Source organism: Mustela lutreola, chromosome 14 (assembly GCF_030435805.1).
Source record: "Mustela lutreola isolate mMusLut2 chromosome 14, mMusLut2.pri, whole genome shotgun sequence".
NCBI classification, from domain to species: Eukaryota; Metazoa; Chordata; class Mammalia; order Carnivora; family Mustelidae; genus Mustela; species Mustela lutreola.
In genome coordinates, this window is record NC_081303.1 from 34,271,569 (window position 1) to 34,296,471 (window position 24,903).

The 24,903-nt window shown below is 46.3% G+C and overlaps 1 protein-coding gene across 1 annotated transcript in view; it reads left to right on the forward strand.

Moving 5' to 3' along the window:
• Positions 1–24,903, forward strand: part of TNR (tenascin R) — a 396,641-nt gene that overhangs the window by 343,944 nt on the left and 27,794 nt on the right. The window contains exons 10-18 of the mRNA XM_059146349.1: positions 10,916–11,005; positions 12,053–12,316; positions 12,908–13,177; positions 14,283–14,402; positions 15,318–15,464; positions 17,919–18,038; positions 20,651–20,794; positions 21,474–21,604; positions 22,515–22,647. Coding sequence (XP_059002332.1) covers positions 10,916–11,005; positions 12,053–12,316; positions 12,908–13,177; positions 14,283–14,402; positions 15,318–15,464; positions 17,919–18,038; positions 20,651–20,794; positions 21,474–21,604; positions 22,515–22,647 — 1,419 coding nt within the window. The remainder of the gene's footprint in view (positions 1–10,915; positions 11,006–12,052; positions 12,317–12,907; positions 13,178–14,282; positions 14,403–15,317; positions 15,465–17,918; positions 18,039–20,650; positions 20,795–21,473; positions 21,605–22,514; positions 22,648–24,903) is intronic.

Consider the following 24,903-nt stretch of genomic DNA (forward strand, 5'->3'; position numbering starts at 1 on the left):
CCACACAGAGGCCACTAGCGTGCTCCCGGAGATGCTGTTTAACTTGTGTCTTGGCTTCCTGCAAATCATTTGCTATCCTGGTAGACAAGGCATACATAGCACAGAGTGCATAGAGTAAACAAGGGCAGAATCAGCAAAGCTGTCTTCCTCCCAGACCGTCTTGCAAAATGAGGCCAGTGAAAGTAAATATAATAAATGCTTTTTCCAGACAGACGCACTCCTAGAAGCCCAGCAAGGAGATGGAAAGATATGCTGACCAAGCAGGTTAATGGGGGTGAATGAAACACAGCAGGAACACACCAGCTGGCGTCAAGGCCTCTACAGAGAGATGGAGACATTCTCAAAGATTAAACCAAACAGAAAAAAACAGAAATGATACAGGAGGGAACTGAGTCTAAGCACAGCCCATCCCTGCCTAGAGCCCCAGGCTGATTTGGCAATTAGCAGTTTACAAAAATGATGGCTAGTTGTTCAGATGGAGGCTATGCCATAAAATCATGCGTGATATAGAGAAGAATCCAGTCACATCCTCGTTCCTATGACCCATGGCCAACAAAGATTCTACATTCATTGATCATCTGCCTTATGTCAGTCCCTCTCATGTAATCATGGCTTCTTTAATCTTTACAACGATCTCATGACAGATGTTGCCATCCCCATTTTATGGATGAGGAAATCGAGGCTCAGAGAGTTTGGAGACCTGCCCAAGCTCGCAAAGCCAGCAAGGGGTCCAGTCCCTCGGAGACTTGCCAAAAGCCTCCCATGGCATGGCTGCTCGTGTTAAGATCTAAAATGTAAGGGACGGTCAAGACCTAAATCATGTAGACTTAATACGTAATGGACAAATTATTATTGAGGAGTGGGCTTAGCTTGGCCAATTATTGGGTTAGGACCAGGCTTGTGAAATAAAACTATAAATATATATTATACATAATTATCCTGGGAAACTCACTGCCGGGGAAATTTATAAAGGCAAATCGCTTTATGTGATTTAGGAAGGAATTATAGGCATGTGAGGAAATCAAGGATGTCTCTGCTTGCCGAGACGCGAATTACAAGGGTTGTTGGCTCCCTTGCTGTGGTGTCTGGGGGAAGAGCAGGACCAGCCGTGACAGAGGGCGGGCAGAAGGAGGGAGACGCGTGATCCCCACTCTAGAGAACTGGTGTTCTTTTCCCTCACTCCTCAGCTTGGACACAAAAGAGGAGAGGTTTTCAGCATCCGAGGCCTGTGTTGGGTGGTGTTTTGTTTTGTTTTCTGGCTCCAAACAAGTCATCTGTTTGCATGTATAAAGCGAGACCCGGGCTGTGGGCCGGAAGGGCATTTCAGGCTCACCTGGGGCAGTTTGTCCCTGGCCAGAAAGAGAAGGCAGAAACCTCCCGCTCTCGCCATGCCCACCTTTCCTATCTCCTTGTCAAGAACAACTAGGGAACCCACAATACAGAGAACGAGTTGGGGGTTGCAGGGGTAGGAGGTTGGGGGTGAGGTGGGGAAAATGGGTGAAGGCAATCAGAGGCACAAACTTCCAGTTATTAAATAAGTCTTGGGGATGTGGGGTACGGTGTGGGACCGCAGTTAATAATATTCAACTGTATATATGGAAGCTGCTAAGAAAGTAGATCTTAAAAATTCTCATCACAAGAAAAAAATTAGAACTCTCTGTGGCAATAGATGTTAACTAGCCTTACTGTGGTGACCATTTCATAGCCTAATGTTGAATTATTATGTTATGTTGTACACCTGGAACTAGAGTTGTATGTCTGTTTTATCTCAATATTTTAAAAGGAGAAAGAAAAATAATAATAATCGAGGCTCCTAGCATCAAGTCCCTTTGTGTCTTGCCCCAGTTTTATTTGAATGCTTTGTTCTGTGAGACTTGTTAAGAGCCAGGACTTTGGACCCTGCATCAGGGCACAGCCACTTCCTGTGTGATTTGGGACAACCGACTTAACCTTTCTAAGCCTCTGTTTTGTCTTCTGTAAAATGGGTATAATAACCCTTAGCGGGTCATGTCACAATGAAGCTGATGAGGCTTTAATGAGGTCATGTCTTTAATGAGAGTGAAGTAGTGCTTCTCACAGAGCAAGCTTGATATGTGGCTGATCGGATGATGAGGAGGAGGAAGGAGGCAGAGGTCTGTGAGCTAATGGCTAATTTCAGACTTCTTGTAATGGGTGTGGCACAGAGCGGAGAACATGACCTTCACAGTGGGGTGCAGGCAGCAAGTCATGGGAGGGTGCTAAACCCTCTCCCCCGCCAATCCCAGACCCAGCAAATCAGAGTCTGCGTCCTAGAAGACTCCCAGGGGATTTGGGTGTCCATGAGTGGGTGAGAAGTGCTCATTCTGAGAGCGTGGTTTCTGACGTTGCCCACAAGTTGCCCACTCGGGTTTGAGACCACCTTCAGAGATGTGCCCTTGGGGCATATTTCTCCAATGCCCCATGCTCCCGTTGCCTGGCCCCAAGGACATTGCGTCTTTCCCCTGGGTTGTTGGGAGGATGAGATGAAGTCACGCATATCTACACATACCAACGCTGCATGGAGACTGGTTCCTAGAGAACATCCAACAGCCAGGAGACCCTCTCCGGTTTCGAATCCCCACAAAGCTCAGAGTGGTGCCGTGCGCGGCAGCCCGGCCTGTGCCGGGGACAACCTCACACTCCCCGATCCTCTCTCGGCCGACTCAAAGCCCCGCCGTCCCGTGGCATCTGTACCGACACTCCCTGCAGTAGCCTCCATGTTCTCAGTCGCCCTTTACCCTCCACTGTGGGCCACCAGCCCTAGCTGTCTGCGCCTCTGAGTCAGGCAGAGGGCTCGCAGCACACGGCCCCCTGGCAAAGCCTCCCCAAGCCCCAGTCCCTCCTCCTCAACAGCACAGAGGCCAGGCTGAGGCACAAAATGCCAAGCATTTCTTTTCCATTATTCTCTCCCATCGATGCCCAGCAAATTCCCTCGGGAGTATGAATTTGTTTCTGAACAACAGACTCAGTGTCTGCAATGATTTTTTTTTCCCCTCTGCTCTAGTGGCTTCTGTTGTCCTTAATGATCACTTTTGGAGGCTCAGCCTCTCTGCCGGCATGATGTGTGCTTGGCCTGTGTGCCGGACCCGGAGTCCCAGAGGGATGCTGAGTGTTAGCTATTTTATGGGTGCATCGAGGCACCTCGAGGTTAGAACGAGCAGCACTTACCAGAGACGGGCACCACCACTGCTTTCCAAGTGACAATGGAAAACAATAAACTCTGTAGAAAACTCCGAGTGGAAGGCGGGGGTTGGGGAGATGTGGGAGACAGTGAGGAAAGAAGGAGATTCTCCCCCCTTGACTGGAATTTGGTCAGAAACCCTGCCTCGGACCCATGCAAATGAGAAACCCTGCTCTGTGTCTGAGGGGACCCCTCCCTATCTGTGCCCAGAAAGGCCTGTGGCTGTGGTGCTTGGCCAAGAGGGAAAGGGGGTTTGTCCTCAGCCATCTATACATTCTTGCCTGGTGCTCCCCCATCCTCTCTCTGCGCCTCTGAGTCAGGCAGAGGGCTCGCAGCACACATGAATGGGCACTCACACTTGAGGAGCCTTGCGGCCAAGGGAAAGGTCAAAGGAGCTGACCCCTGCGGCCACGTGAGCGTGTGCTCTAACCCAGCCCCCACAGCCAGTGCATCACATGCCTGAGCAACCCCTTGGGGGGGGGGGGGTGTCCCTCTGCGAGCCTCCTGGTGGCACTTCCCACCCACCTGCCGCTCTCTGCCTCGTGACTGACGCCATCCCCGGAACACAGGCTGCCAATTGGCTTAGGAACCCTTGATTCCCACAGGCATCACGGCACAACACAGGATTACAAGAAAACAAAGGCCCACAGCCAACCCCACAGGACACACTCACGCCCACAGGCACACATTCACACACATCACACACACAGGGCTGACCCTGCAGGTCGAGCATGTGAGCCACCATCTTCAAGGCCGCTGGTTTTGCTGGGGACTTGGAACAGAAGCCTCCCCACAAACCCACATTTCCTCCTGGGGACTTCCGGGGGTGTGGGGGTCTAGTGGTGAGAAGGTGGGTTCCTCAAGGTGCAAAGGTAGATGAGCTTGTCCACAAGAGGATTTTCCACGAAGAAATCTGAGCCTCCCAGGGAAGGCCAGCTGGCGAAGAGGGGCCGACCAGGGCACTTGATGTTCATTTCACCCTGTCTGCACTCCCTAATGTGCCTGGGCACAAACACCAGGCCGGGCGCCAGACCTCCAACTCCCTGCAGGCTCTTCTGAGGTCTAGGAGGAGTCCGGCAATGGGCCTGTGGCCGGGGCCAGGCTGTGCTCAGCCTCCTTCAGGTGAAGTCACAGCGACTCCAAGTGGCCACTTTGGGAAGGCGCCCTCTGAACAAGGCACCACCTTCCAGGGGCCAGACAGTGAGGAGTGGGCTGCAGAGACCCAAGAAGAAGAGAGGAAAGAAAGGGCAGGAACCTCCGCACCCCTCCTCCTCACAGAGCCAGAGCACAAGGGCATCTGTTTCTTATTCGTGTTGAAGGACTGGGACGAGGGAACCAGGAGAAAAGCCAGGGGGGAAGTTTTCATCTCCTGCTTTGGCTTCTTCAGTGGGAAGGGCTTGTTTACAGAGAAGACCCAGAGAGGGGATGTTCCTATAGGACAGAACATGATGAGCCATGTTTCTCATTAATCTCATTGGCAACAAGAGAGTTGTATTGAAGAATATTCCTTAGTACTATTATTATTATTTTAATATAGGTTTGTGGCACCTGTCCTTAAAGTTGGTACACTCCAAAAGCAGGTAGATGTCCTCCAAAGCCCGATTCATTCAGGGAACCTTGGAGAAACATCTACCATGACCCAGGGGGATCCTGGGAGCTTAAACCCCTATTATACTAAAAAATAAATTATTGCCCATATGGTGTGATTTCAGGGGTTCTCAGAAAATCATCTGTCTGTCTCCAAATATTTCCCATCTTTGAAATTCCTAGTACCCAAATTCTGGAACTTCCACTATGAGGGGTCCTATATTAGGGGCCTGGTTTTCATGAATTATTTTATCAGATCTCCCTTTGCATCTATTATTATTATTATTATTTACATCTTCTGCCTGTAATGTCCTTTCTCTACCTAAATAACTGATCCTTCAAACCCAGTACAGACATCCCCTTATAAGACTTCCCAACACTCCCATCACTCTGGCTATGCTACTTCCATGCATCTTATGTTCCTTTCACTATGCTATGGACTGAATTATATAAAAAATCAAACCCAAGACCCGAGTCTAGTAAAGAGACCAACATGAAAACTAAAGTAACAGTATAGTAACATTATTGCTGTAAAAACTGAGAGATGGACTACAAACCCCTTGGGTACAGGGTCTTTGGATTGCTCCTCCCTTTGAGAGCAGGTGTCCTGTAATGCACTAGGGCCAACAAAACCCTCACCCTAGTTTGGAAGCCTGAAGGTTCAAAGTTCTCAGGAGACAAACCCAGGGATTGAGAGATGGAAATGGTCCCTATTTCTATGGGTCCACCTGAACCCAGCCAAGCCTGCAGATCCTGAGGGGTCTTTTCCATGTTTTTTGCTGGCAAGAAGGAGCAGCTTCTTCCCCCACCACTTTCCTGCTAGCAGCAGGAAGCTGGAAGAACAAGTCTCCTAAACAGGGGGAAGTGAGTCATTCTACTTTCATCGCCCACGGTCCTTGCAGTGCAGGGACGAATTTGCTCATTCCCGTTGCTCTTCAGCCCTAACTCATCTCTTCCTGCTCCCATGCCCACCAGAGAATTCTGTATCTCCTGCCCTCTACCTTTCCTAACCTTGGCTAGCTTTCAACGTTCAACTTGAGTCCCTTCTCCAGAAATCTTCCCCTGGCCACTGCCACCCATGCTGGTCCCATTCCCCCCTCTGAAATGGTTTCTTTAGTTAGCAAGCTATGGTGTAGTGCCAAATGCCTCAACTTCCAATCTGCTACTCCACTCCCTTCCACTAGCCTCTAAGATTCTTAGGGGCAGAGACCATGCTGTAACAGGTCAGAAAAAAACAAAGGACTTGAGTTCCAAAACCAGTTTTATCGTCCATTAGCCTCATGAGCTCAGTCAAGGAATGGACTTCTCTAAGCCTCTATTTGCTCATCAGTAATGCCCTCCCAGCAGAGCTGCAAAGGAATTAAATGAGACACAAGGTACAATCTCTAAGGAACTATAGTAGTAGCAGGACTCTTGACCATCAGACACTCAAACAAAAATTACCTTCAGCTTCTAGATTACCTAATGCACGCAGCTTGGTGCTTGGTATATTGTGGGTGTTCAATAAATAATTTCCTCCTTCAGTACAGATTTCTTCTCATGTCCGTCAGGGAAGGGCAAGGGTGATGTCCATTCAGTTCACCCTGGCATCGCCTGGGCCAGGCACAAAGGAAGCCCTCAATAATGTTTGGTGAGTGAATGAACTCCGTGCTTTTGGGAGTTCAGAGAAGAATGGGCGTGCCATGAAAGAGTTGAGAAAAGGATCAGCCTCCAAGATGAACAAAGGAAGTTCTATAAGGCATGGAGAGTGATGGTTTCCTCTGGGATGGATGTTCTGAGCTATTGTGCAGCAAAGCAATGGAGCCATTCACAGGCCACTGCTTTCGGGAGGTGGATGGAGAGATAAAGGGAGCATTGATGGAGAGCGATGGGGTCTTTAGAAAGTGAGAAATCCCTGGGAGTCCACAGAGGGCTGATGTAGAAGAGTGCTGGGTGTGCCTCCGACACACATTTTCTTTTCCAGCAGAACTGTATTTTACCTGCTGGCAAAGAGCAACAATTCACTTGTAGCACAGGAAGAAAGCTACAGGAAATCAAAGGGAAGCAGCAGGCAGGAACCTATAAGCGAGTCCCACTTTCCCATCCCCTAGACAGAAAGCCTGGGATAAGAGCACTTTAAATTCTGCTCTGCCGTTTTCTGGGAAAAGACGATTCCGTTGTAAATTATTGAACATTTCATTTAAGCTTCATAAATAAGAAACTCAGATGAAAACGTTACATGTTAGATCCGTTTGGCAACATATAATTTCTGTCTTACTCCCTCGATCTGTCACCCTTCCTCTACGTCAGAGAATTTTTACTTCGTTACAGGCAATTGAAGGTTTCAATCAGATGCCTAAGAAAAGTAGTTCATGTCCCAAAGGTAATCTAATTTCTCCAACCGAGGATGTACCTGGGGCTCACCGAACATATTGACGGAGATAAATGTGTGCTTGGAACAGCTCTGGGGGCGTTGCTATCACGGACTCGATCTAGTGACAGGTACTTCCCCCCAGCCAGGGGGTGGGCTCCTCACTGATGGGGACTCCCTGAATCACTGGTTTCAGTGGAGCCAACAGGCATAAGCCTCAGCCACCTGATGACAGGTGTGCCAGGGACCAGCCTGAACGTGCCTGGGGCGCACAAAAAAGGACTCAAGATCCTGGAGTAGTCCTCTGAGCCAGATAATAACGCTATTGGCTACTATCAGGGTGGGACAGGCACCGTAGTTAATTTCTTCCTCAAGATGACCTTCCAAGATACACACCATTGCTCTTCCCAGTCTACAGAAACTGAAGCTCAAACATGCCAAGTACCGAAGTGAACACCTGGTAGAAAGTGGCAGAGTCCGAATGTCAATGTAAGCACGGCAGACCTCAAAGTCTGCCACACTTCAACCTTGACCTCCACTGGTGTTGACACTTTAGAGAAAGAAAGAATGAAGGATTGAGAAGTGGATGGAGCTGGTCTGAAATGGAAAAGAGGGCTGGTTTGAATGCATTCCTCCAGGAGAGCCTGGTCAGTAGACCTGGTGGTTCTGCCATACTCAAGCATGGGGGAGGGCGTTATTGCATCGCTGAACTAAAGCTATTCTGAGGAGAGGGTGTGGAACCCTCTGGGTACCATGCAGCATTCCCCTTCGTTAAACTGAGCCCTTTGTGGGATGCATTGGGGGGTGCTGTCGGTCAAGCATCCAACTCTTGGTTTTGGCTCAGGTTGTGATCTCACAGTCATGAGCTCAGGGTCCTGAGACTGAGCCCCACGTCAGGCTCCACCCTTGGCAGGGAGTGTGCTGGGGATGCTCTCTTTCCCTCTTCCTCTGCCCCCCCCCCCACTATCTCTCTCTCTAAAATAAATAGATAAGTATTTTTTTAAAAAGAAGCCATTTGTTAAGAAAGGTTGCCCAATGCATTTCCTGTCAAAATCATTCCTATTACTTTAGGGATCCGGGGGAAGTCACAGCTGCTCAGGGGAGTGGATGACATTAGGGGCATGATGGCACATTCCACTCTTAAAAGCCCTGAACCTTTGCCTTAGTTTCTTTTTATAACATGATGGTGTATTGGTTTGAATAGTGCCCTCCCCAAAATTCATGTCCGACTGGAATCTGTGAATGTGACCTTATTTGGAGATAGGGTCTTTATAGATGAAATCAAATTATAATGAGGTCAAAACAGATTAGGTGGGCCCCAAATGTGATGTGACCAGTGTCTTCATATGAAGGGAGAAGACAAGGACACACAGGGAGAATGCCCTCTTACAGACTGATGTTTGTGTTGCCCCAAAATCCATACGGTGCAAACATCATTCCCATTGTGATTTTGGTGATAAGGCCTTTCGGGGAGGATGATTAGGCCATGAGCAAGGAACCCTCATGAATGGGATTGACACCCTTATAAAAGAGAAACCCCAGAGGGTTCTCTTGTTCTTTGCACTGAGTGGGAATACAGCAAGAAGATGGCCATGTATGAACTAGGAGGTGAGGTTCACCCAATGTCAAATCTGTTGATGCCTTGATCTTGGACTTCTCAGTCTCTAGAACTGTAGGAAATAAATGTGGTTTAAATCACCCAGTATATGGCCATTTGTGGTAGCAGCATGAGCGAAGATACCATGAGACAATAGAGGCAGAGCCTGGAGTGATGCAGCTACAAGTAAGGAAAGCCCAGGATGGCTGGCAACCACCAGAAGCTGGAAGAGGCAAGGAAAGACGCTCCCCCTTAGAGCCTTTGGAAGGAACCTGGCCCACCAACACATTGATTTGGGCCCTCTAGACTCCAGAACTGTGGGAGAATAAATTTCTGTTGTTGGAAGCCACCCTGTTGTCCTCATTTGTCACGGCAGCCACAAGAAACGAATGCAGATGGAGAAAAGACTCCCCATCCTACCTTTCACAGGTGGTGGTGAGGGTCAAAGCACATTCAGGTATTTTGAAAAGAACAAATGTACATAAACACAGAATAGCATGATCATCAAACTGGGGATCTTGTGGGCCCATACAGAGCCCCACCTCCCCCACACAAATGCCTACCAGAAAGACTCAGATTCATCAAGGGGTCCCCACAGGTGATGATTTGATCTCGTATTTTTGTAAAATCCCACTTCTAGGGCAAATTTGATGCTGGTTTGATGCTAGAATAATAGCCCCCAAAGATGTCCACATTCTAATCCCAGGAACATGTGACTCTGTCACCGTACATGGGTGAAAAGGAATTTGTAGATATGATTAAGTTATCCAAGTGGGGCCAATGTAAGAACAAGTGTTCTTAGAAGAAGGACGCAGGGAGGACAACTGGGTGGCTCAGTCAGTTAAGTGTCTGCCTTTGGCTCAGGTCTTGATCGAGTCCTGGGATTGAGTCCCACATCCAGCTCTTTGCTCAGTGGAGATCCTGCTTCTCCCTCTGTCTGCTGCTCCCCCAGCTTGTGCTTGCTCTTGCTCACTCTCTCTCTTCCCCTCTTTTACTGATAAATAAATAAAATCTTAAAAAAAAAAAAAAAAGAGGAATACAGGGAGAACACTCAGTAGAAGATGAGGCAGTGGACACAGAGGTCAGTGACAGAAACAGGCTTAAAAACACTGTTCTGTCGGCTTTGAAGATGGATTAAGGAGCCACAAACCAAGGGATGCAGGCAGCCTCTAGAAGCCAGGAAAGGCAAAGAAATGATTTCTCCCCCATAGCCTCTAGAGGCTGCAACCCTGTTGAACAATTTAGATTTCAGACCTGCTGAATGCTGAATTGTACAATAATAGATTTATGTTGTTCCGAGCCACTAAACTGTAATAATTTGTTACAGCAGCAATAGGAAATTAATATACCAGTCAGGCCACTTAGTCTGAAAATGAATGTGGGAGAGGATAAGGAAACACCCCCAGATAGTTGTAGATATCCTGGGAGGCTCCCAACAATTATTTGTATTAAACCCCTAAAGAATTTCCCCCAAAGAAGCTTACATCCTTTAGTTGGAGAGTTTTGCACCTTTTCCATCTCCAGAGTTCCCCCAGAAGTCATCCTGAGATTGGATCCATAACTTCAAATATCCTGGGGTCTGAATTGCTGACCTTGGAAGGAGCCCACAGCAACGGGGCTTCTGCCTGTGCCTACGTGAAAGGCCTGACCTCCTGTGCTCAGAAAGTCCATCCAGTGTTGCTCCCGAGAAGGGATCCTAGAGTCTCCATATGGCTTCAGTCCCTGCCTATAAAAGGTGCAGTTGATGCTCACACACAATGTTCAAAAAAGGCTTTAAAGGCTCAAGTCCACACAATCCATCTCAATGACACACTCCTCCGATTCTCAGCTTATACAAGGACTCCCTTCACCCGTGGTAACCAATCTGAGACTCTAAGTACCACGGGGAGAACTTCCACAGCAGAGCACATTTCTGAAGGTCACCAGCAAGGGCATCCTGGCTGCCTTCCTGAGATCAGCAGCAAGAAGGGAGTTCTGCACTGAACGCTTCATCCTGTTGACTTGGTATGGACTTTCTACAGTGTAAAATTGGGATTTTGTCCTCAGTAAAATTAGGAGGAGATTCAGGAAGACTAAATGTAAGATCTGAACAGGAATCTGAGCTCATTGGCTTCCCACCTTTCTGCCTTTCCCACCACAGACACTCACATGGAATAATGGTTGTTTCTGCATCTACCAACAGATCTGGTGCCCGGCACTGAGTACGGAGTTGGAATTTCCGCTGTCATGGACTCACAGCAAAGTGTACCAGCCACCATGAATGCCAGGACTGGTGAGTAAGAGGATTGGTGCCAAAAAAACCAGGATAATCTCTGTTGGCCTGAAAAGCCATGGAGGCTTGTCCTGGCAAGGCTTGGTCAGAAGACAATGTCCCTTCATGAAAAGGTCCCTGGGTGACCGTTACCAACCTAGAAACATCTTCCTGCAGTGATCTCCATGCCTAACCTCTGACATCAGCATGCAGGAGAGTCTCCCTGTCTTCCCCACATCTCCCATGGACTGAAGGGCTGCCCACGGAGGTGGAAAATTCCAAATCTGTTGGTGTCATAGCAGGTCATATTTCTTTCTAGACCACCCCAGAACAGGCAGAATGTGATGTCCCTCATCATGCATGACAGAATCCCTCAGAAAGGCCACAGGGATAAGGGTTGAGATCTGGAAACAACCCATTAAATCTAAGGACAAAGGGAAAGTCCACCCCTGCTATTCTGGCTCCAGCAGGTTTGCTTCCAAATTCTGGGTAAATTTCAAAGTCACTCGAGTGCCTTTGGTACAGGCAGCCTGGACTGAGCTGGGGATTTTGAACCAATCCCTGTCCCAAGGCTCATTCTAGTGGAAACAACCTCTCTAGAGAACCAGAGGACATGAGTTCCCAGAAGTTCTCAGATTTGCACACACATGGCCAGGTCAGTCAAAATGGCCTCAGAAACAGGGGTAACTACTGTTGCCAGGAAGGTCATATCCTTACTTGACAGTGGCTCCTGTTTTTACCCTGGCTGGCTTGCTGAGAAAGGCTGGGAGAAAATGAATATAGAGAACTTGACACCCAGCATCCAGCTTTGTCCCAGACGTGGATGTGTGGTGGTGTGGGAGCCCCTGATGCCTTTACCCAGATCGTCCGTCTATATTCCAAGCCCTTGGCCATCTTTCAAAGGGAAGGTGTTTCACAAAATGTGAGTTAATTGTCAGCCATCACAAGTTAATCATTGTGGTCAGCAGGCCTGCTGATAGCTTAGAAATCCACAGGGAGGTCCAATTCCAATAAATACTGCCGATCTCTGGAACTTGTGTAAATTAGGCCACTTGTGTTGATCCACAGAACTTGACAGTCCCCGAGACCTCATGGTGACAGCTTCCTCGGAAACTTCCATCTCCCTCATCTGGACCAAGGCCAGTGGCCCCATCGATCACTACCGAATTACCTTCACCCCATCCTCCGGCATCGCCTCAGAAGTCACTGTGCCCAAGGACAGGACCTCGTACACCCTGACAGATCTAGAGCCTGGAGCAGAGTACATCATTTCAATCACTGCTGAGAGGGGTCGGCAGCAAAGCTTTGAGTCCACGGTGGATGCCTTCACAGGTATGAAGGTAGCAGAAACCCCAGCTGGGTTCAGAGGTTAATGGATCTTAGTACATGAAGGTCATCTAGGCAACCCACTCTTTGAATGCCCCATTTTGTTTAGAGAAGGAGGAATGTGGGTAGAGAAAGAAGAGGTAGAGGAGAAATGAATAAATATATCAAGATGGAATGGTTGGAAATAAGGGGGAGAGATGAACAAGGCTGCTACAATGCCAGAAAATGTGTATCTGGTTTTCTACATCCTGGACAAAGGGGTTGATTCTGTTCATCTTCCCCTGCCCTCACTAAATCAGTGGGCATTCAGAGGATCCTTGCAATCAGGTGAAATTTCTCCTAGGAGAAAGATGTTAAATCCTGGGTGAGTATTACAAATAACTCACAGAGGTTTTACCCTGCTGAGGGCATTCATTTTTCCATATATGGGATGGAGAAAGGATCGTGGACAAGCCTGGAGAGTAAGTTGCAAGCTCTGAGTCGGCATGTGAAGAGGGGTCCTAGTTTACAAGGCAAGCAGATTGCTTCAGTCAGTTGGCTCTTCAAAGCCACCACCACTTCCCATGTTTCAGAACCATGATCTCCTCTGCTTTACAGGCTTCCGCCCCATCTCGCATTTACACTTCTCTCACGTGACCTCCTCCAGTGTAAACATAACCTGGAGTGACCCATCCCCTCCAGCAGACAGACTCATTCTGAACTACAGCCCTCGGGATGAAGAGGAAGAGATGACAGAGGTCTCCCTGGATGCCACCAAGAGACATACTGTCCTGATGGGGCTGCAGCCAGCCACTGAGTACATTGTGAACCTGGTAGCGGTCCACGGCACGGTGACCTCTGAGCCCATTGTGGGCTCCATCACCACAGGTGAGGGTGAAGGACTTGGCAGCAGGTAGTGAAAGGAGTGCCTTCAGAGGTCTTTAACAAGTCAATGACTTTACAAAGAGAAATACCCAAGGAGTAGGGGGCTGCGCCATTTGGCTAGAGAGGGCCTGTGAGCTGTTCTGAAAAAAACCACCTCTTCCAGGATTGCTCAGAATGTATAAGATGGGAATCTTCCTTTGGGAAGGTAGGATGGACTCAATGTCTTAAGGAAGCCAGGTCCTGAATGTGCTGGTCCAGAGGACCAACTGGTTTAATGACCAGTCTGAAGAGAATTAGCCTCCAAGAGGAAACCCCATCTCTGACTGCTCAGTAACGTCACTCATATGAATGATGCTTCCTCAAAATTATATAGGACTGGCAGACAACCATGTGGGAACCTGAGACTCAGAAAATGGGGTTGATTTGCATGTTGCCTGGAAAACACAGGCACTCTGAGATGAACTGGACCATGTTTGCCTCATAACTCTCAAATACAATCCCAGATAGGAGTGTGCATGTATTTCGCTGGTTTCCTACATAATAACAAGAACTCAAACTGGACAAGTGGATTAAGCACTGGCTGGTATTGACCCTGGGATCCTCCAGGAGTCAAAAAAAATAAAGTATCCAGTACAGATGAAATACAATTTAGGAAAGTGGATTTGTTCTGGACTTTTGCTCTGAAATCCCTCTAGACTCGAGATGGTTTTTCCAAATTGAACCATAGGTGGCTGGTAAAAAATAAGACACAGCTGGGTTTGTGCAAGACAAGTTTCTCCAGAGAAAATGACCATATTACTCTCAGTTCAAAACAAAACATATGAACTTAAAATAAGTTTCCCAGTTGGTGTACACAGAGATGGTAGTTGCTGCCTAGCACAGTTTGCCAACTTGACTTCATGTTGTTAAAATATTCCCCATGAACATGGTTTTAGCCAATAACTCTAAGGTTTCAGGTGAAATTTTGGCCTGACCAAATTTGGCCTGACCAGATCTCGTCTGCCTCTGAAGCCCTATTAGCTCTTGGTCCCCATGAAACCAATGATAGGAATCATTTTTTCACACTGTGCTTTCTGTCTTTTCCCCATAACTACCCTGTTCCATGTAGGAATTGATCCCCCCAAAGACATCACAATTAGCAACGTGACCAAGGACTCAGTTATGGTCTCCTGGAGCCCTCCCATTGCATCTTTTGATTACTACCGAGTTTCCTACCGGCCAACACAAGGTAATAAAGTTATTTGATTTCTCACAAGTGGATGGGATTTGGAGCTAAGTGAAGGTTGTGATGGGACAACTACATATCCCAGAGGATATCAGTCCCTTCCAGACACCGCCTGCATTCTCTTCCTCTCTGTGGCATGTTCCAGCACAAGAGTGGGCTGAGGAGGAACAGCCAAGAAACCCTGACCAACTCCTCTCACAAAAGTCTTGACTATATTCACCCAGAAAGCAGGCTCTCCACCAGCAGAATGAACCATGGTAATTGGTCACCTTATCTAAGCAGTGTAGTAAATGACAAAGAACCCTAAAGGATTCTGCCAAGAGCCAGAGTCACATTTAAGCTCCTAAGAGAGTGAAGTCTAAGACTAGAATCCTGGGGAATGCCTAAAGACTTGGCTGAACTAGATGGAGCCTTAAAAGGAATGACGGTGATGGAGGTTCTATTTCTACCACTCCAGCCAAGTTTTGAGTCAGAAAAAGTTGGTCCAAACCTCCCCTGCTTTCTGCTAGTTCCTGCTAGAGCATGCCACATTGTTAACAAAGTAGAGGGCATGCCCACTTCCAGCAGGCAGTGGGATTGTTTTCCAGACTCTCTCTGGGCTACGTGGACCACTCTTTGCAGCCATGACCTCTTGACTGTCTTAAGAAGACCAGCTTGTTAGAAAACCACCTAGCCACCTTTTTCCTTTGTTCCAAGGAACCTATAAAATGAGGGGTTGGGACTAGCATGCCAGGCCTCTTCAAGCTCCAACATTCTCAATCTATGAACCATTTCTCCATCCTCTCCAGTGAGTGCTGGGCCTTGAACCCAACTGTGCTTCATGATGAAGTGCTGCCAGAAGCTTCTATGTAGACTACACCATTAGCTATGTTGGTGAAGCATCCATGAACTTTATCAGTGTCTTCTTCTCTTCCTTAGTGGGACGGTTGGACAGCTCAGTGGTGCCCAATACGGTGACAGAATTCACCATCACCAAGCTATATCCAGCTACTGAATACGAAATCAGTCTCAACAGCGTGCGGGGCAGGGAAGAGAGTGAGCGTATCTGTACCCTCATTCACACAGGTAGGCATGTCTCCCTGTCATGAACCAAGTCAGGACCCTGGTTGAGGACCTGCAACAGACGGAAGGGGCAAATATGGAGTTGTTCTGGCTAATACAGAAGGCACTGCCTTTGGGCTTAGAAACTCCATTTCTGAGTGCTCCTGTGGCTCACTATGTCATGCAAAGCAATTTATGGTTTCTCTTCCCTCTGATATTCCTCTCTAATACTGGGAATTTAGAGAGTAACACTCTTCTAAGAGTTTTATTGGTTTAGATCAGAAATTTTCAAGGAATTTTCAATAGAGGTGACCTTTCGAAGACCCATTTTGGAAGAGAATTCCAGAGCAGACATCTGAATCATCTCATCTAATTTTTTAAAAGACTCAGTCATGTAAATTTTACCTCAGGGAAGGAAAGGGTTGTTATTTCACTAATAATCCTCAGATTCCTGAAGTTCTTCATCCTAGTCAGAAACAACCAAGTCACTGCATTGGCTATTGCTTTGTGCTCCAAAGGTGGAGGACTTTTTTTTGGAAAATGAGCTCCTTGGATGGGCCTGAGGACAGGGCTCCTGCACCAGCTCTATTTCTCCTCCTGCTCTGGCTCCAGAGTTCGCCCACCATGCAGAACTAGGAAAGATTTGCTATAGAAGGCACCAGAGGGAACAGCCAAAGTTTTCTGTCCCTAGACCTAACCTCCCCTTTAAGCTATTTTTCCTGTTGCACATGGGAAATATCCAGCTTGCCTCGTTAGAATACCAGAATTTCTGAGGCTGCTTCATTTCCTCAGAGAATGGCATTTCCTGAATGAGGAAAAGGTAATTTGGAATTCCTCACCGCTTTTGTAGATGCTCTCACAGGCCCAGAAACATCTGTAAAGTAATGGCCAAAGAAACATGCCCTCAGAATGTTTCAGAACCTAAAAAATTATTCTTCTAAAAAACACAACAGGATATTCTCATCTTCCCTAGTCTCCTTCCAGGCCTGTAAATACACATAATGCAGCCATGCTTTTGGTCCAGCCTTTCCTCTCCATCAAATTATCTGTGACCATTAAGGAATCAAGAAATAGTGACTCAAAGTGATGCCCAGTGAGTTCAAAGAAGCCTCCCACTCACCTTCCTGAAAGTCTTAGAAATCCATGCTAAAGAAATTAGACTTTTTCTCTTTGAGGACTATAAAATGGATTTCAAAAGACTTCTAACCCCTAAGGTAAAAGAAAGCAGCAACTTGGGTCAAGTTGGTACAGCCACGTACCAACCCAAACCACCCTCCTTCAGGTTCAGACAGAGCTACTGTGGCAATTCCTGATAAACAGATTGCCCACAGAAATGTCCTCTCCTGCTGTTGTTTTAATGTGAGAACTATGAATTTATAACCGGAAAATGAGACCTCTTTCAGGGTCTCATAGTTAATCTCAGTGAGATGAAGCTAACTGTAGTCTTCCAATACTTTTCTTCTTTGTCTCTTTTCATGAGGTTGCATTTGAAGAACTTGTTTTGACAATTCAGATATTAAAATTTTAAAAATATTTCACAGTTGTCACTTGCAAATAAGGAACATAGACAAGCAATGGAAACCTTTAGTTAGAGAACAGGGCCAGATCAACAACATATCTTGGTCCCCAAGAGTAAATTACATGACACTTAGGTTGAGTTGATACCTAAACTATTATAATAACATCCATTTCTGGCATAAATCCCAAATTTATAGAAGGGAAGCACAGTAAGAAACAAAGGCATAGAGCATGGGCAAATAAGAATAGGAACCTGGTCCCGTGTTGAGCAAACTCTGTCCCCCGCAACAGACGCTAGTGGCCTTTAGCCTGAAAGACTCCCCATGACTCACTAGACCACAAAAGGGATACCCAAGACTCAATACAAAGGGAGCCTGTGAGTAGAAAAGCAAGAATTCACTCATCATATATGACTCTCAAGGCAACCTGAGTCCTATTCAGTCCTTCCACAAGTATTGGGAAACTTGCAAGTTCTAGGTGCTGTGGATATAACTCTCACCATACTTTCTGAAGCTCATGAACAGAGATTGTCCCATAAGACATGTCCCTTATATGAAAGTGCAAATAGCCTAGAAAGCAAACTATCTCATTAACTAAAGAAATATAACAATTCCTCTATGTTCTTAGTTTCTCCATCTAAGTTTAAATGTGTAAAACACAACAGACATACCTTGGAATCCCCTGTAGCCCCTGACAAGTGCTCTGTGCGTAAGTTAATGGATCAACTAAAAGGAAGATCTGGGGCCCATCAGGAGAGAACTGCATACTCGTGAGAAAGAAGGGAAGGGAGAAGAAGTTGGGATCAGAAAGGAAGGAAGGAAAGAGGTCTCCAGTCACTTCATTGTTTTGTATGGCACAGCAGCAGACAAGCATAATGGAGGAAACTATAAGAGATAGTTTGCTGCACTTCCATCCTTCTATATCTCCTATGTTTACCTGATCTTCCTGGCTCTGTTTCAGCCATGGACAACCCTGTGGATCTGACTGCTAGTAACATTACTCCAACAGAAGCACTGCTGCAGTGGAAGCCTCCAATGGGTCAAGTGGAAAACTATGTCATTATTCTCACACACTTTGCAGGTGAATATTTACAGGTCTATGCACTGGGTAGGTAGGAATGTTGGGGATAGGTGCTGAAGGCTATTATGAAAGTTTAAAAAAAAAAAGGACATTTTATCAATGTGAGGGACATCTTAGAAATTTTCCTGCTTTACTTTCCTTGTAAAGCTCTAAAGATTGTCCCTAAACTCTACAACCTATATCAACTACAGGAATTCAGAAAGCTGAATTGGAAAGATAGAACAAGGGCATGTAAACAAAAGCAAATATAAAAACGGAGGAATAGCACTTGGAAGAGAAAATTCAGAACTGAGCTAGGACTTGCCCCCAAATGCTACAGGGAAGAAAGCACACTTTTCTAGATGCTTATAGAGCAAGAAAAACACTAAAGCACGATGCTTGTAGCAAATAACATATGGAAACAAAGCATCCAGAGTTAGCAAACTCCTGTTGCTTTGGTCTTGTCTACTCACATCCAACGCCAAAGTTTGAGCTAAAATGAAGTCTGGAGGTTCATTGTCTTCTCACCATGCTTGTTCACCTTACACTATTTGAAGTTGAATAAAGAAGCCCAAAGCACAATAAATGTTGAGTAATTCAAGTATCTAAGCCTGGGAAAGTTATTTCCTTGCCTAAATTATACATGTGATCACAGAAATGTTTTGGGTTATATTCAGGAATCCAGAGAACAGAGATAACAGAAGACAAAAGATAATCAGATGTCTTAATTTTCAAAAAATGACAGAGAAAGCCAAGTTTGTAAGCTGTAAAGTAACTGATTATTAAAGCTTGGGAAAATAAAAACCAAAACAGACTATTAAATAAATAGGAAAAATATATCAGCACACGGTCACCAAGAATAAGTTTTACCAAAGACATTTTATATCTTCTTTTTTTAATTGGAAAATCTGCTAGCACACTTGGATTTCAGCAAGGCATCAGAAAAACCTACTTATCACTTAGATGGAAAAATAAATGATGGATCGTATTTGGAGTAACATAGACTGGTAGCCAATTGAATAGTGCCCCTCAAGGAATGAATATCATGACTACAGATACATCATAACCCATCTATGTGCATACACAATCAATTTCAACTCCTGCCCCCTCTCCTTGCATGTCACAGGTCGGCATTTCTTAACTCCTACCATGCCTTCCCAGACCACCATGCATTTGCATGCATTATTTCCTCTACCTGGAAATTCCCTCCCCATGTGTCTTCCTAGACAAACCCATCCTCTAAGTCTTAGCTTCAACACTATGTCCTCTGTCAAAACTTCCAATGTTCCCACCCACCTGCTCACAAGTGCAAAGTACATGGCTCCGTCATGGCAACTGACTTCCATTCATTCAACAAATGTTTTGGAATGTCCTCCCATGAGCCATACGCTCAAATTCAGAGACAAAACTTGGGTGCTTCTCCTCGTGGAACTCACTTCTGATGATGATGAGACGGGCACATGGTTAGAACCCAACGTGAGCAGTGCTGTGATAGAGGCAATCCCAAATCAGCTTGGGCCACATGAGATGGATCACTCCTTGGGGGTGAGGGTGTGGAGGGGAAGAAAGAAGGGAGATCTTAGATAAAGCTAGAGAAGGAGAAGAGAAGGCAGGGAATTCTAAGATAAAGAGCAGCCTGAGCACATCTGTAGAGATACAAGAGACCATGAGGACTTTGGAGCAACTGTCATGGTTTGATGTGGCCAGAGCAGAGGCCGCAGGCAGGATGCTGCAAATGACAGTCGTTATGTTTGTTCTTTCAAAGAGCTGGTTTGGATTTTTACTTCTTTGCATGACTTCTATGCCTTTAGACCCCAAGAAACTTGAAACCTCAGACCCTACCCAGTTTGAGGAAGTGCCTTTCTTAAATGCTGAGTGACTCGGGAGTATTCTAAAAACACCCTAAAGAGTTTGGCTCTGCTCTAACAAGCAGTTTTAGTGACAGCTAAATGAATACAGAGAAGACATGCGTACCACATTTGTATATAAAACCAAACCGTGTAAGTCAATGATGGTGTAAGAGCACCGTACGGTGAGAGATGGTCGCTGTGTTTGTGGTGAGCATAGCTGGAGAAGTTGAATCACTCTGTGATGCACCTGTGAATGGTACTTAAATAAAATTTTTTTTTAAACTGTGATCAGTAGAATCCAAATTCAAATATACTTCAATAAACTGAACCAGTGGTCCAAAACTCAATCGACAAGGCAAAATGCAGTAGAAATAAACACAAAGAATCAGTGATTTCAGAATTGCCACATGCATGTAACAGTGGTTGGAGATAAATTTTTGCAGCTTAGAGGAGAGGACAGGATTAGGAGGAGTGGCAGAAAGAAGGAGCCACATAGACAAAGGATTCAGCGTACTCTTTGTATCTTTGTAACCCCAGTGGCCTGAGTAGAAGTCATGGAAAGACAATCTGGCCTCCAAATGAAGACTATCTTTCTCAACTAAGAGGCAAAACAAGATGAGAGGGGATGTTCCTGTGGAAAACAATGCTAAGCTAGATAACCTTAAGGAGATTCTTTCCAAAATTCTCTAATACAGAGTCTTTATGAAATGCCTTTGCATTTGGAAGGGCTTTCCTAGGTGGAATAGCCTTACTCAATGCTTACTCATCTTCATTGGATTTCAGTTGCTGGAGAGACCATCATGGTTGACGGAGGCAGTGAGGAATTCCAGCTTTCTGGCCTGCTTCCTAGTACCCACTACACTGTTAATATGTATGCCACTAGTGGACCTCTCACCAGTGGCACCATCAGCACCAACTTCTCTACCCGTGAGTACCTGCCTGGCTATACATCTGGCATCCCTAGATGCCTTTTGTCCCTAGACTCGATGACAGACTTTGCACTTTGGACAGTGCAGCCAGGAGCTGTTTGTATTTCGGTGGACTGCTGCCCAAACGCCAGGGAAAGTGAGCTGTGGCTCTCAGGCAATAGACGCATGTCTGTTCCCCGCTCTCATTCTGGGTCTGGCTGACAGCTGTAGAACCAGGCCAAGAGAGGCCAATACTGGACATGCATCTGGCCCAGAAAAAATCTGCTGCCTGTTACAGGGCTTGATACTTGGGAACAGCTGCTGAGCACAATCACAGCCGGAACACTAGACAGAGGTATAAATGTGGGAATGGTGTAAGCCCAGGAGTGAGCTCAACAGCCATGCTGACTTAATAAGGTCATGATTTCCGACATAGGTCAGATAGGAAGATGTCCCACCTAGGCCCGAGGCCCAGATGAGGGAAGGGGGAAGAGTTGCAGGGATGATCATGACACTGACTGATGCTTTTCTGACCCACAAGCACCCTTTCTGCTCCTGTCCAAGCTGGAACTAGGGTCAGCGTGTGAGCAGCCCAGAGACCACATAGGTGGGCAAAGAGATACACATGCCTGGGATGGAATCAAACAGAGAGGAGCTGAAGAGGCAGGCGCTCCTGGCATTTTCTCCCTTTTTTGTAGTCCTGGACCCTCCTGCGAACCTGACGGCCAGTGAAGTCACCAGACAAAGTGCCCTGATCTCCTGGCAGCCTCCCAGAGCAGAGATTGAGAACTACATCTTAACCTACAGATCCACTGATGGAAGCCGCAAGGTGAGATTTTTCTGTAAGGGAGATTTTTCTCTGCAGTAGTCCAAAGGGAGCAAATGAGGTTTGCCAGATGGATACATACACGCTGTTGAGGAAAGGGCCTGAGTCTGCCAGCCAGAGACGTTGGTGCTAGTCCTGGCTTTGCTGTTTCTCTCTTCATACGTTGAAGCAAACCACAAAACCCCCCAAAGCCTTCATCTCTGGTCCAGATAACAGGGGTGTCTACCTCCACGGCTTCACTTGGTTGTGGTGGGGCTTTCAATATGGTGATGCAAAGAGCATTGGAAACTTCCAAGCCTACATAAGTACATAGTTTTGGGGGGAAAAAATTTCGATAGCAGGGCCAAGCAAACATGAGCTGGAGACCAAATTCAACAATCTTTTATGTCTCTTAATAAGCATTATAAAGGCTACATCTGTATAGCCTGCAGTGACGAGATGACAAATTTCTGTGTTATATGATCAGATGAAACAGTATTTCTAGAACATGGGTTGTCAAACTTCTGTTCACAATGAAATCCTTTTTTTTTTTTAAGTGCAATCATAGTCAGAAGCCAAATATATACAGTAGATTTAAGCAGAGTTAGTCTGTTGGATATAGAGTATGGAGGCCTAGGATTTCCCTCCCCAGGTCCTGAGGAACCTCGTACAGTCAGAAAACAACTGGATTCAATTCCCTTGCCTGTCTTTATGCCAAAGTGCATCTGAGAGGCAGGAGGTGCCTAGATCTCACACAGGAGCTGTTCTCTCTGCTTATGGGCTCAGTTCTCTCCTTGTTCTGGAATGGAGAGCACACAATGGCCATGGCAATGTTGACCCAGCTGGCCGTGGGCTCTGGGCTTTCCCTTTCCATTCTCCTCTCAACAGAATGCTGGTCACTCCCTTCCACCTGCCTCCCTGGCTTGTTCCACAGGAGCTAATCGTGGATGCAGAGGACACGTGGATCCGCCTGGAGGGTCTGTCTGAGAGCACAGACTACACAGTGCTCCTGCGGGCAGCCCAGGACACCGCCCGGAGCAGCCTCACCTCCACCACCTTCACCACAGGTGAGAGACGCCACCACTGTGACGCTGCCTTCTTCCCTGCATGATGTCTGGCTCTTCAGCAGCTTCTCAGGGGCTTGGTCAGGGAGGAGCCTCCCAGAGAAACTCTTCCTGTGAAGGACAGTAAGGGTTTCTTCCACTCCCCGCTTCCCTCTTCCAAGACCCTGCCAGAAAATTTCTACCTACCAAGGTAACCCTAGGAATGAGCAGCACAAATTCCTTGTCCTCCTGGACCCACTAAATGCACCAACTGAAGACATCAGGTTCAGATTTTCTGCAAGTGTTTTCCCAGCAAAGTTCATTCTTCCCTCCTTGATTCCTCTGCTGCCTGTAATCAGAGAAGCACTTAATAAAAGTACCAAGAGTAAACCCTCCATATTAAATCTAGGGTTCTTGTCCATACACAAAGTATTTTTGCATCCTATGGTCTCAACGAAGTCCCTATAACAACTGGTGAGGAGGGACTTATTACCCCCATTTCACAGATGATGAAACAGAGTGCATGGAAATCAAATGACTTGCGTGGTTGGTGAGTGGCTGGATCAAGCTACAACCAGGGCCTTCTGCTTCTGAATCCAGCTGCTCCTCTTGCCTTCCTCCAACTAAGTATGAGCAGAAACTACCTGAAAATGCCCATAAGGGATAAGAAGAAATAAGCTAACAATAGGCGCTGTCGTGACTGCATTACATGTATTACCTAATTCAGTCATCATGACAGCCTATGAAGTATGTTCTATTATCCCCATTTACAGATGAGGAAATTGAGCCACATGGGAGGTAACTCATCCAAGACCCCCATTGTTCTTACGTAAGAGAACTGGGATTTGATCTGGTTGTGGAGACTGTGTCTATTACCAATCTTTTCTGTCACTTCCCAGGGTCCCTATCTACAGTCTATATTGTAGAACTGCCCAGTCCAGACTTTGAACTGTCTTCCTGCCCCATATCCTAGAGGTTTGTTTATGCACATTTGTGGGGCAAGTGTAAGCATATCCCTTTATCCCTCGATGTATGTCTTCCTGCCATCCCAGCATACCAGGATGACTGGAATCCTGCCTTGTCCCAGAGCCCATTCCCCCCAATCATGAAGAAGGTGACAGAAGATCCCCCATCTCTACCCAGGTGCCTCTCTCTGCAGACTTGTTCTAAATGACAAAGCAGGACAATGGATCAAATACACCAAAATGTTACCAGTAGACCTTTAGGGTAGTGAGGTTATGAATGAGTCCTCTTTTCCCTCCTTTTTTATATTTTCAATATCTTACAAAGTGTCTACAATGAGTACATTATTCAGAAAAACAATTTTTTAATTAAAAAACAAAAATAAGCCTCAGTCACATCACCAGACATGAATCTAAGGTCTTGACCAAGTGGAACTTGGACAACACTGATCCCTCTATGGAGCTGACGTCAATTACACTCACCCTCCATGCTCTTTCACGGAGTGGCTTATCTCAGTGTCAAGGTGCTACCCTCCCATGTCCAAGCCCTTCCTTGCATATTCACCGGTTAAAGGGTCTTCCATGGTCCTCCTTTTCAAGCTATCACCCAAAGACCCATGGATTGGAGCCTTTCACTGAATTAAGAATTTCTTTCCCATAAAAAAGACACAGATGACAGAAACATAAACAGAGCTCCCAATTTGCATATTTATTAGGTCTAAATCATCCCCCTAATGCATTGATTTCAATGCTTGCTCAGTGTAGTATAAGTTTTAATTCCCACGCTAGCAATGCCGCAGCTAGTGGTTGTGTATGACAATATGCCTTAGGTTTCTGCAGTATCTGGCAACTGTGCCTTGCTCCAGATCTACCTGGGCTATCCCACTCTACCAGCTTCTCTGTCCGCCACTGGCTGTTTCATAAAGACAAAGAAACAAACACCTAGCCAGATCCTAATGGTCTCTCTGCACTGTTCACCAAACAAAGCCACTACTACACTGGCCTCCTCTCCAGATTTCCTTGAATTGTTAACCCTATGCTCATTGGATCTCACTGAGGCTCCAGCGGGATTTGGGATTCCAGACCCAAACTCTTGTATACCCCTGTGGCAGCTTTGTGTAAGAGAGGCCAGTGGAGCAAAGGTATATCCATGTTTGGAAGCTTTTGCCAAGTTTGACTATAAAGCTCAAGTTTAAATTTAAGTCACTGATGCATACCACACTCTGCTAGTTTTGTCTTAGAGATTTATCAGAACCCACTGAAATGACCAGTTGCAGAACGAGAAGTTTGTGGACAGAAGTAAAGCACAGGAAAGTAC